This window comes from Sebastes umbrosus, chromosome 17, assembly GCF_015220745.1.
Source record: "Sebastes umbrosus isolate fSebUmb1 chromosome 17, fSebUmb1.pri, whole genome shotgun sequence".
Classification (NCBI taxonomy): Eukaryota; Metazoa; Chordata; class Actinopteri; order Perciformes; family Sebastidae; genus Sebastes; species Sebastes umbrosus.
In genome coordinates, this window is record NC_051285.1 from 6041893 (window position 1) to 6055400 (window position 13508).

At 39.9% G+C, this 13508-nt stretch overlaps 1 protein-coding gene across 5 annotated transcripts in view; it reads right to left on the reverse strand.

Moving 5' to 3' along the window:
- Positions 1 to 10122, reverse strand: part of cadm1a (cell adhesion molecule 1a) — a 407287-nt gene extending 397165 nt beyond the window's left edge. For all 5 annotated transcript variants that reach the window (XM_037747727.1, XM_037747731.1, XM_037747729.1 and 2 more), the window contains exon 1: positions 10003 to 10122. In XM_037747727.1, coding sequence (XP_037603655.1) covers positions 10003 to 10078 — 76 coding nt within the window. In that variant the 5' untranslated portion in view covers positions 10079 to 10122. The remainder of the gene's footprint in view (positions 1 to 10002) is intronic.
- Positions 10123 to 13508: the final 3386 nt, after the last annotated feature.

The following is a 13508-nucleotide window of genomic DNA, read 5'->3' on the forward strand; positions in this document are numbered from 1 at the left end:
ATATAAAGTCATATACAGTGAACAGTGCCACAAAATGACATCCACGCCAAAAAAAAAAAACATGCAACAATAAAAAAAACTTATTTTTTTGTCTTGCACCCGTGTCCTGGTCCTGAAATAAATTAATGTCATTCAATGATTGAGCCAAAGCGAATGAGGAAAAACTGTAATGATACAACAGTAGCCATTATTGCATGTATATTAGTATGAAGTTAGTTCATATTTTTCTTCTGTTATGCAATTGGATGCATTTATTTATTTTCTGGTGTGTGATGATATATGTGTGTGCGTGTGCGTTATCCCAGTTGTCAGTGTTTGGTCAGGATTGCTTCCATGTGTCAGAGGCGCGGGGCAGATCCACCTGCCCGAGGCGGCTCTCTGATGTTGCCACGGCTCCTCCTCGGGCTTCACAATAAAAGGCCACAGCTTTTTTTTTTTTTTCATTGTTTCTCCATGAGAGAGAATAAAAAACTCTAGTTGAGTGAAAACACATTTCTTTTAAAGGTGGATCTCAGATTCTAGTCGACAGCCTGCTGATGAAATCGGATCAACAGTTGACTTGCTGATTGAAGGGAGCCGTGGTTTGCCAATTTTAAACCCCCCGACCTCACTTAATGAGATTATATTAAAGTTTTTAAAAGTTAGCGGCCCTATTGTGTGATTTTGACATTGTCAGACAGCAAGAAATTGAATTGGAACCCAGCTGCTGCAGGGGCCACTGTTTCTGAATAATGTCAGTCAGACCCCATACAGCACTGTGCTCTGCAGAATGCCTGAGGCACAACATCAGTTGTCCTCGGGGTCCTGATGGAAGCACAAGACGAAGGATGAATAAGGAATCATTAAAATCCATTCCAAAACTAATGACAGTCTGGCCTGAAGTTGTCAAGTTAAAAGCTCTAGACCAAAGTGCAGACTAATTGAGCCGACCAAAAGATTATTATAAATTCCAACCCTGAGACAAAAATGTCCTTCTTTGAAACATTCAATTCAAATAATGGAATTGTTCTGTCAGATTGAAAGACAAAAGGGAAAAGCCCTTGAAAACAGGCAATAAGTTAAGATGGCAGAGAATCACCAGAGAAGACGCCAAGTGTCTGATGATGTCTGAATTTGATTAATTTAACCTACAACTACTTAATCAGCAGACAGTAAGCCGTCAGCTGGCTGGACCGTCTCTTTCTGGACCAATCCTGTGTTTTTATATGCATGACGTAGCGCAGCGCAGCCAATCACCGCGTGTCTCCGACAGTAACAGTTGAGCCGTGGCGGGGCTGTAACACAGACAGACAGGAGAGAGAAAAGCGGTGAGTGATGACTAAGAAACGTTTTGTTCCAAAAAAGAAAAGTCAATCCTGCTCACAGATGACAGCTGCACCGACTTTACTTAGTAAAGGTTCAAAATATTACCAGGCTCATTTCTCTCTGAGCGAGAGAAGTGACGGCAGGAAGACGGGAGTGTCGGAGGGAGGAAGTAAAGTCTTATATAAATTTAGCACAACTAAAGCTGGAGATGATTGGTTTCACTTGTTTGAACTGATCTGGAATTGTATCTTGGTAACCAACATATCTATGTATGTAGAGGGTAATATTACAAACTAGAATTACCACCTTGTGGTTGTAGGCCTCCGCCAACCAGTCAAGTTGCAGTTTACATCTGTAAATATGTCTGTCTGTCAAAAATGTCATAATTTCATTTTACTAGACATTTGTGTGAAATTGTCATAATCAGCATATGGATTCTTGAGTTACGGCCAATCAGTTTATCTTTGAGTCCAAGTGGACGTTGCAAAAAATGCATTCTTGAGATATTGCGTTTGCAAGAATGGGACGGACAGACAGAAAACATAATGCCTCCGGCAACGTCTGTCGCCGGCACGGAGATGTAAAAAATATAATTTAAAGTATCACACTGTGCCACAGTGTGTTGTAGGCTTACAGTACATACATCACACAATTCCTCTGAAAAGCCAAAACATTACATGCAAAAAGACATTGAAAAAGGTCCACTGTGTAACAACTGGCGGCATTTCTTGGTGAGGTTGCAGATTGTAACCTCTCCCGTGTACCAAGCGTGTAGGACAACTACGGTGGCTGACGTGAAATGTGAATGGCCCTCTCTAGAGCTGTTGTGACAATAGTGTAGGTCATTTGCAGAATAGCAGAGCCAGTGCGTAGGGAAGTGAGTGATGAAGCAAGAGAGGGAGAGTGGCGGCGAATGTGCGCAGTGGAGCAGAACACAGAGATAGTTTAGCTTTGAGGATATCAAGTGAATATTAAGTGGAAGTTTGTGCAGAATAAATGCTGCAGCTCCACAAGACCACCAGAGGTTTCCTGTGTATTGTCTCCTAAGTGGAGTGACGGGAGTTAACTCCGGAGCGAGTAACGTTATCGCAAAACAACACAGTGTTTGGTTTGTCCGTTCTAAGCAACTGTTCGGCTCCGTGAAGACGACCCGCTCCCTATGTAGATATAAACGGCTCATTCTAAGGTAACAAAAACACAATAATTCTTATTTTCAGGTGATTATACACGAAAGAAAACATATTTATTCATGTTATATACCATTTCTGCCAATAGATCCCCCTAAATGTGACACACTGGTGCTTTAAAAAGAGTGATTTTGCATTGAGCTTCCATAAAGTTGGGAGACTCACAAGAGACGGATTAAAAAAAAAAAAAAAGCCCAGTAAGGAGACAGTAGAGGCTGAGATATTCTGACTTTTAGTCTCCAGTATGGGTCGAGCTCCAAGAAACTGCTGATGTCTTTCAAACTCTAGGCCCCCAGTTTGTAACACAGGCTTTTTTATTATAAATCTGTAGCGTCCAAGCCCAAGCTGAGAAAACCCTGAAGACATCATCAGGGATATTTTCTCTGACTTGACAAAACTCCCCCAAAGCCACAAAAGACATTGTACAACTGTTTTCACAGTCTGTCTGTCTGTGTGGCACTAACCATGATGAGTAAACACATCTAGATGTGTCTAAAATCCCTTTAAATTCTAATTGGCTGGGATTTTGGGGTGTAAAGTAAAGCTGGTCATGACACAAAGTGAAAAAGTACTTTATACTTGACATGTTTACTTTAATCCCTGAATAAATGCATCACAGCCTTGTGATGCCTTAGCTCTTTAAGACTCTCATTCGCAGTCGTTCCTACTCTAAAATGATTTACTGATTTTTATTCAAAACTAGACTGCATTTTTTTTGAGTACACACTTGCTGTAAAGCCCTCAGCTGGACGAGACTCACACAAGTGATGTTTGGAAAATATTTGCATTCACCTCAGTAGCCTTTTGTACATCAACATTATGTAAATATGATCATAAATATTCAAACGTCAGTTCAATTTGACTCATTTCACTTGTTTCGCAGCCAGATTGTCAAACTGTACGGCACAGTCGATACCCAGGCCAACAGGCTGCATTCACAACGGCAGATTGCTGCCCACGCCCACCCCCTTAAACCCCCCCCTCCCCAGTCCTCAAGAGATTTGGAATCGGAGGGTGCTTACTTGACATCCCATCAGTCGGCGGCTCACTAACAAGTAGGCCATAAACCTTTTCTCTCTCTTTGATTACACTAAGTGCACAGAGGCCAGATGCGACCCAGCCCAGTCATCTGTTGGCTTGCCAGCAGAGTCACCGTAGACTGGCTGGGGCAGGCGGAGGAGGAGGAGGGGTCACTCGGGGTCCCCTCCCTTCAGGAATAAAGCCATTGTTCTTCATTACAGCGGGAGAGGCTGCTGGGGGGCACGGAGGGAGAACAAGTCCATTTCCACACCTGTTTTCCATCACCAGGGCTCCTACCAGCTTGACTCCGAGCCAAACCGAGTCGGATGCACGCTCTCTGTTGTAACAGAAGCTGCCCGTAGTCAATGTTTTTCTGCCGGTTCACAGTAATAACACAAGAAGCAATTTTCATGTCAAATAAACTGCTCAGTCAATTGTCTTTGTCAGGGCAGAAAAATCTGTAAAACAGCATTTATTTTAGATCATTACAGAACACTAAAAACTCCAATGAAACACAGCTTTATCAGCACCAGCTATTTGTGATGATATGCACTTTGGAACAACAAACATCATCTACTGTGATGAAAACTTCTTTGCTGCATGGAGAGCCTTTACAATCTTTCACAATAAAGAAATGTGCCAGATAGTCTCATTTACAGGAACAGTGTGTAGGATCTGGCGGTATCGCGGTGAATTTGCAGATTGCAACCAACTGAAGCCTCTCCCGTGTGCCAAGCATGTAGGACAAGTCTGGTGGCCGACGCAAAAACACGAAAGGCCCCATCTAGAGCCAGTTGCATGGGTCATTTGGAGCAGAGCCAGTGCTAAGAGTGTGTGTGTACGAGGGACGTGAGTGGTGAAGCAAGAGAGAGAGAGGGCGACGAGTAAAGTTATCGACTCCAGCCCAAAACAGTGTTTGGTTTGTCCATTCTGGGCTACTGTAGAAACATGGAGAGGACCCTATGTAGATATAAACGGTTCATTCTAAGCTAACGAAAACACAACAATTCTTATTTTCAGGTGATTATACACTAAAGAAAACATACATATTAATATTATATTCTATTTCTGCCAATAGATCCCCTTAAATGTTACACACTGGTCCTTTAAGGCTGAGTATATTGTGAAATTTGTCCAGACTAGTGCTAATACAATACCTGAATTCTGGTTCAGAAACTACTGGCGTTGAGTGATATAAACAAGTATTTCTACAAAACTCCTTTTTTTTATTTCACAAAAATAGCCGCTCCAAGAAGTATAAAAACACATCTAAAATAAAATTCTGTTTTATATAAGGATGCATGTGATCAAAGAATAAGACAAAAGATTATGAATGCCAAGTTTCACAAAGGCGTGCTTCCAGAGATCTCAACGTCTGCTTCTGAGTGAGCATCACACTGCTCTGTTAATCACAACTGATACATGAGACTAACTTGCTCAATAACTGACAAACATAATTAATGTTTAGAGTTAAATATGAAGATTAACCTTCTCATTTTCTGGCCTTTAAGACCCCATGAAGTGAGGACAGCGACAGTGCGGCCAGACTGAACACAGACCAAACCGTTCATTTTCCGAGAGAGGTGATGAATCGCTCGTGGAGAGCACAACAGGCTGGAGGGTGGCAAGGGACAAGCAGGCCGCATGGCGATCACATCTTAAATGAGCTGTTGCATGGAAGGGCTGGATGTAAACAATCCTATCTGAGATCCACTGTGTATTCATATCATATCCCTGATATTGGTACAGTTTGGAGAAACCATTCAATCATCACAATGAGGCAGTAAAGACGGCAGTTCATGAACCCTTCAGCTTACGTATCTCAGTAATCATCAGTATTGTAGCAGTGAATAAAAGATAATGTACAGAAAATAAATAATGCATTCAGTTATGCATGTACTCCATATTAAAACATAATGCTGGGCACACACTGCACAAGAACCAAGACGATTTTGGGCCCAATTCCCCGCCAATCGTCAACAAAACCCCGATTGTTTGATGGTTCTAAAGATAGGTGAGAAGCATCAAGTAGTAGTAAGATGGAACTCAGAAATGGAGGACCAACTTGTTCATTTCTGGCAACAACGCAAGTGTTTATTTGGCCAGATCGTTGCTCTCCACACACTACAAAACTGTTAACTTTAACATCACATGTCGTTATGTGTGGGGTCTCTCACATTTTGAAAATCTGTTAAGATTTGAAAACTCTTTTAGTGTGGACCGACCTTAAGATCTACAGTGAGCTGTATCTGAGTCAACAAAGGTATGACAACAATACCATAAGAAAATAAGTGGATTAACTCAACACATGTTGCACCACAAAGTATAAGCTCCTACGGGATCGACTTACTCCTGTCCATTGTCTGATCATTTGCATGCTGATAACACGCAACCACAAATTTCAGATTATGAAATATGTTGGATTCTCCAGCAAAGCTTAAATCTACACAATAAACATAACTGGTGCTCTTATCCACTGCAACATCATGAAACACAGATAAGAAACATAATCAGTAACCAAGATCAAACAGACATGAACTATGTAAACTGAGAAAAAATCTGAGGTAATGTTTACATAAGTCATCCACACACTGTCTACATGTATTAACTTGTGATGGTCAGGTGATGTCAACTTTAGAGCTGCAAAGCTGAATAGATTAGTTGTCAACTATTAAATTAAATCTCCAACTATTTTGATAATCGACTAATCTGTTTGAGTCATTTTTTTTAAAGAAAAAAGTCAAAATTCTCTGATTCCAGCTTCTTAAATGTGAATATTTTTTGGGGTTTCTTAACTCCTCTATGACAGTAAACTGAATATCTTTGAGTTGTGGACAAAACAAGACAATTGAGGACGTCACCTTGGGCTTCAGGGAACACAAATTGACATTTTATAGACTACACAACTAATCGAGAAAATGATCTAGAGGTTAATCGACAGTGAAAATAACCATTAGTTGCAGCCTGTAGTCAACAAACATTTCCCCTGCATTCAACACAGAGTAGCCCCTGCTCTAACCTGCACTGTCTCAACATTACATAACTTCACAAAAATGAGAGCATGCTTCTCACTGATGGATTGCCAAACCGAGTTTTCAACCCTCAGCATGTCAGAGCTTGTGGTCAGAGCGTGCTGCGTTGGCACTAACATTACCTGTAAAGTAGCAAGGCCCTGCTGCTGTAAGTGTTTCATCTGCATTACAAATGGACTTACAATATAGATCTATACAGAACCGTAAAGGAAATGCATGAAGATCACTAAATGACATAACATAGCCATGCATGAATTACAACAGCATACTGTTGTTAACCACTATATGGCTGCATGATGATCACAGTTTTTCCAGTCAGTATTTGTTTTTATTCTTCCAATCTTTTCTAACAAAACACACTTTCTGAACATGAACCTAAAGAGAAAACTGCCTGCACTACTTAAAAACCCCACAGTATAAATACAACTTGATTAAAACGTACAAACCTATAAATCAAGAATTCATTTAAACAGCGAACAGAGAATCAAAAAGCATAATGTCACCGTCACAACCAATCCAAAGTCTAATTATTTGTAGAAGCCAAACTCAGTACTGCAATCAGACTATTATATGAGTGTGTGCAGACTTGATTAAGATACAAAAACATATTTTACATCTCTGTGTGCTTATATTTGGTGACAACGTGCTTTACGGTGCATGTTCTCTCTAATTACCGCATTGAAATGAGATTTTAGATTTCTTTCTTGTCTAAAAATAGAGAGGTGGTCATCTCAGTGCTCAGTTGGAGCCCTCGCTTTATAAAGATAAAGCGAGGGCTCCAACTGAAGAGAGAATAACATCACCAAAGTCAATTGCGATTTATTTAAATATGCAAGGATTGTGTGGAATATTATGAGCACAATTTAAGACGTACACTTGGTAAATTCCCACTTCCTGTTTGAAACAGTTGAAATGGCTTATATATAATCTCCATGTATAGACAAATGACTGACAAATTGTATAAATTGCATCACTTATTAGCTTATTTCAAAGGATGAACGTCATCTCTGGAGGTACGCTGTATCCACTCAGTCATCTGAAACAAGAGCCGTGGCAGCGGAACGCAGCGAACTGTGAATGCTTTCTCATAAATCCATTTCATTTGGAGCACTTGTGTGATTTGACGACCGTATGAGGGGGGAGCCCGCGTGCCAAAATGGAACTTACGGTTGGGGTGAAATTAATTAATGCAGCCTCTCTCTGGCTGCACAGCAATTCTTACCCTCACCCCAGCACCAACTTCCATTTATTTTTATTGAGTGAGAAAAAAAACACCACCCCAACCATCTAATGCTTAGCACAATGTGAGCCTGTAAAAGCGTGCCCTGGAGGTAAATAATTGATATGCTTTGTGCAAGTGCGGCCTGAGCTTTTGTTTGAAATCAGTGGAGTCATTTCCATGAAGGAACAGTAGCACTGCCCACTGACCAAAGATCAACACACAACCTCTGTTTAGTTTGCTGGGACTGTTTAACTGAAAACAGAATCAGCGTGCTCCAATTTTAATGGATAAAAACGTTGTAATGGATTAAGCCTGGTGGATAATCCACAATGTGACAAACAGGCGACATCTGCCTCCCTGTCTTTTCTCACCATTAGAGGCTCCAAGTCAGCATAAAAAAGGTTTATATTCTTATGAGGAGCAGCTTGAGGAACTTTATGTTTGTGACAGAACTGACTTTGACGCACGAAACGGTGCAGCAACAGAGCTGAAATTCATCACAAAAGCCTTGCAGTTTAAACCAGATATAGAAATGTGTAACCCAATTTGAAAGGGGTTTCTAGTTTGTCACAGCATGCATGTGGTGTGGTGTGGTGTGGGAGGGGGATGCGTTGCCCTGGCTACTATTATTTCTTTTTTTTTTTATATACTTTATTTTTTCAAGGCTGTTTTCATATATGCAATCCACTGTTTGTAATAACAACAGTCTATAAACCAACTTTTAAGTAGATGAGCTTACAAAAAAAAACAACAAAGCAAAAAAAAAAAAAAAAAAAAAAAAAATCATACAAAAATACGAGAGTAATAATAAATGAAATCAATAAATAAGTTAATAGAAAATAAATCTGGAGAACTACATCTCCATCGTATCAATGCGCAAAGATAAATAACCCCATACCAATATGTGCATCTCTCAGTGTAGCTCCACTACTGCACACACAGCCTATAAAAACAGTGACAACACTTTTATCCCATCAGTATCAGTGTGCTGCTAAATAAGCGTGTGTGTGTGTGTGTGTGTGTGTGTGTTCTGCAGCCCGCCAACTCGCACATATCACTCCCAACACCACCAAAACCAAAAAACCCAAAGCGGATCAAATGCATGTCGCAGTTCTGCAAACCTTATTCGCTTCTTGAAAGCGTCTGACTCATTTTTAGTACACCCTGCACGAAGCTTTGATGTTTTTTCCGTGATGATGATGATGCTACTGCTGCGTATCCATCCAAGTCCCGATATCACACACACACACAAAAAAAAAAAAACACAGCCCCACAGAACCCAATTGGAAAATCTGTCAAATTAATCTCCTCTTGTTTACCAACAGGAACACACACGTATTAGGGGGGAATTTAACACATAATGTGCACCACTATGATGTTTTTATCACTTCGGCATACATCTAAAACACGTATCAGCACTTGTTTTATTGAAAAGACAACTTTTTATAACAGATTCGCCCTCCGTTTTAATGGTTTACCCATTAAAATCCAGCGAGGTGGCTGAGCGTAAAATTCTAAAAAACTGAGATTAAATGGAGAATAACTGCTTATTCTGGATATATTTGTGTGCCGAATTTATCAAAAAAACATACAGAAGTATGGATAGGTCTTGGTTTGTGTTTTAATGTGAAAAAATATCTGATTTAGTGGCATCCAATTAAATTGGCACTTTTTTGAATGGAGTTTGGTTCAGCGGTTCCCTCTTGAAAACTGCACGTTGCCAGGGCTGCTGCATATTCCACTTTAACGCACCGCTGTTTTCTGTGATTTGCAGCAGTCCAGGCTCCGTTTTCTCAACAACATGCACCACAAAAGTAACCAAGCCAGCAGACTGAGCAAACAAACAACCCAGTGAAACAGATACAATGTATCTCTGTGTGGAACGTTGCTTCCACAACAGAACTGGCTACATTTAAGATAAGAGTTGCCAGCTGTGTGCAGCTTTAATGGTGAAAGTGATGTGTATTCCTAGGCAGCGGATCTGTAACGCCTGTTTGTGGAGACATGGCATAAATCTGCTCATTCTATTGTGTGTTTTAACTTTACGCACAGTTTTCTTTCTTTGCTTCAACAACATCATCAAGCATCCTCCAAAAAAACGCTCTGCCACGCAAAACATTCTCCCCAGTATGCTGATAAAAAAAACCCTCTATCTCCATCTAAACATCCATGGAAATGTGAGAGGAAAGTGTTGCGTTTAAGGCATAAAAAAGGGTAAAAAAAGAAAAAGTCCTACCTTTAAGAAGAGCCGCTTGAAACAGGAATAAAAAGAGAATAGTCGCTGAGAGAGAGCTGCTGCCAGTGTTCGCCATGTTGGACACCTGCTTCAGTATGGCAGAGAGAGAGAGAGGCAGCTTCACCTATAGCTACAACGGGACTCACTTAATGAGATGCGAGAAAAGGGAGGAGGGTACTATTCACCATGTTCAGTTCATACGCAGTGTTTGGATGAATCGTGATACTTTGTAATGAATGTCTTGTTATATTCTGCAACTCTTTGAATTTACTCAGAATGGAGGAAAAAAAAGGTTGTCAATGCTTTTAACCCTCCTGTTACCTTCAAATTTACTAACATCTTTTATCCTTGGGGTCAATTTGACCCCAGCAATTTAAACCTCCAGAAAATGATTATAATTAAAATTGTTACCCAAGTTTATGTGTCAGGTACTTTATGTTTGTTTGTTGACTACCTAAATAGCCCTTTAAATAAAATCAATATCTTCACGGGAACCATATTTTGCCGCCCCCAAAGCGTGGGGAAATATCAAACTTCTCGCGAGAATGATGTTTCCCCTCCCCCATGTCGTGTGAACTATCAGTGGTTCTCGCACTACTACAGTTATGGTTATGTTAGGTTAGGGCCCTAAAGCTTTTTGAAGATTATAAAGTTTCATGTTATAGTGACCTCAATATCATCCAAAACAAATGTGTTGTAAAATGTTGATATTTCTTATATGTTTTATACAGCTAAAACAGCCTGGGGTCAAATTGACCCCAAAGAACACCAATGCGTGCAGCATGTATACAGGACATTGAAAACATATCATCATTTTAATTTTATGTTTACCCAGTTGTCCCCATTAAATTAGGAAAAGTCATTAAATATGAAGCAAAAAAATTATGTCAATCATTTATTTAGAGATGTTAAACATTGAATGGGGTCAAATTGACCCCAAAGATAATAGGAGGGTTAATGAGTAGTGAGTATTGTGGTGTATGTGGTGTTATTAGATGGGTCCCATGATGGTTTAATGCTCCTGTTTCTCTGTCACTGAATAGATTTTGTATTTTTGCACATTTCAAAAACTGATTAATTCACAGTATTTCAGACTATAACAGGGACAGACATAGCATTTTTGAAGCCCCGAGGGCCCCCACCTGAATGGAGGAAAAAAGCAAGGTTATTTATATTATTTTATTTATTTATTTGCATATATACTGTGTATAACTGCACAAAATCCAGTCATTGAAAAAAAAAAACAAGAAATGTGTCAGGAGAGGTCAAGAAGCCACAACCCCAGGAGAGGGAAAAAAACAATAACAAAAAAGGAAGAAAGATCTAAACTAACATAATTTTAGAAATACAACAAAAGTTAAACAACAACAAGAAATACACAAAATGTGCAGAAAAAACTAACCAAACAGTGGAAGACAATACAATAAAAACAATGAAATACGTACAAAAAACAGTACAGAAGAAAGAAAGGTTGTCAATGCTTTTAACGAGTGGTAATGTGGTGTGTGTGAGTGTGTATGTGTGGTGTTATTAGATGGGTCCCATGATGGTTTAATGTTCCTGTCTCTCTTGAACTGAACAGATTTTGTATTTTTGGAAATTTCAAAAAACTGATTAATTCGCCCACTCAGAGTGGGCAGTATTTCAGACTATAAGAGGGCCTGGCGTAGCGTTTTTGAAGCCCTGAGGGCCCCCCCACATCCCATTCTTCCAGGGGGATTCTTCACCTGCTCTTCTTCATGAGAGAATCAAACAGTGGGTTGCTTTAACCGGGTAGAAACAGAGTGAGACCGTTGCGTCCTTCAGGGACCGGGAGAGCCGGTCAGCCGGGTGGGAGCTGGTCTGGTTTCACTCTCTGTATTAGTTCTACTTCTTCTTTTGTTGTCGGCCCCACAAAACAGTGCATTCAAATGACAGTCTTTTTTTTATCTTTTTTCTTTTATTTCTTTTTATTATGTACATTCTGCATGGTAAAACACAAGGCAGAACCTGTTTCCAAATAGTTACAGGTTCTTAAGGAGGACCTAATATGCTTATTTACGGGTGCATACTTCTATTTGGGGTTTCTATTAGGTCATGTCTTTAATGTCCAACAAAACGCTTTATTTTTGTCACACCGGCTGTGCAGCACTTCCTTCCTCTTGTCACCCTCTGTCTGAAATGTTCTGTTTGCACCAGCTCTGCTCTAACTAGCTTTGTTTGAGGGCATGCCAAACTAGCTGCTATGTAAATTTGTTACTTTATGACATCACCACGTTACGAAAGGAAAGGCGGGACTTCAAGCGAGGCGTTTCAGACAGTTCAGGAGCAGTGTTTCTGTGGGAGACAGTAACTCCCTTTGGTATGGACTTCGGGCTTTGTAACCTTTTACATGCACAAAAAAAAACTATATAACACACTAAAGGAAAGGGAAAAAGCACAAAAGCATTATAGGTCCTCTGTAAATGTCACAGTTATGGGTCATTAATTTCCCATAGTGGAAAAAAAAAACTGCCTTTAGTCGGTTGTTTTTATTTCCAGCAGAAATGTGCATTATGAAACATAATGGAGTTCCCAAGCTGTGATGATTACTTTGCCATCCTCTCACTTATGATGAGACAAATATAACTGGGTAAAGAAATACTGGCCATTTAATTTGAAGATTCACAGAGTTTGTCATGCTGATACGGGGCGACAAGTACACAGATTGCTTCAAGATACCGTACTCCAGGATGTCAGTGGGCCATTTTCAAATTGCTAAAAATAATACAGCCACACATCAAAAAGTAGAGGACCAATTACGGCAGGTAAGGGTAGGCAAACACACATAGGTAGAGTACAGGTATACAAACATTTCAGAGGTTATTGAGAGGCTGGCATCATTTGCAGTTTTTATTTTAATTAATAACATACCTCATTATTTAGTTGAATAGTTTTGATTTGACAAAGATAAACATATCAGGGTGGCTAAGACCCGGCAGCTTGCAGAAAAATCACCACACATTCCCTAAACCTAATTCATTGTGTCACTCCAAGTTTATTTATAAATACAAAGTTGCAGCTGTTGGTTGTGAGAAAGCAGAAGGTCAGAGCTGCTCCAAAAGCACTGTTGACTAGAAGCCATTTTCAGATGTGGCATGTGAACAGAACTGAACATGAGGTCATTTGTGTCTTTTTTTGATGTTCAATATTTTTGGACACAAAAAAAGATGTGGTGCGTTGATGTGGTGGGCCTAAAGTCCTCCATGTCAGAAGCTAAGACAGAACAACAATCTATAAAGGCAGAGAGAGAACAACATGACAGAAATTAAGCAGGTAAAATAATCAGTTCTGTTTATCAGTATTTGTCTTCCTTAGTGGTGTGCACTAGCAGATTTTTTGGTTAGTGCCACAACATGCACCATGACCTTCTGGCCCAACTCCAAGCAGCTACCTCTGTAAGACTTTGAACATGGATCAGGCTACATCCACACTAATACGTTTTTTTGTTTTGAATGGATACCTTTTATACGTTTATGCCTAACGTC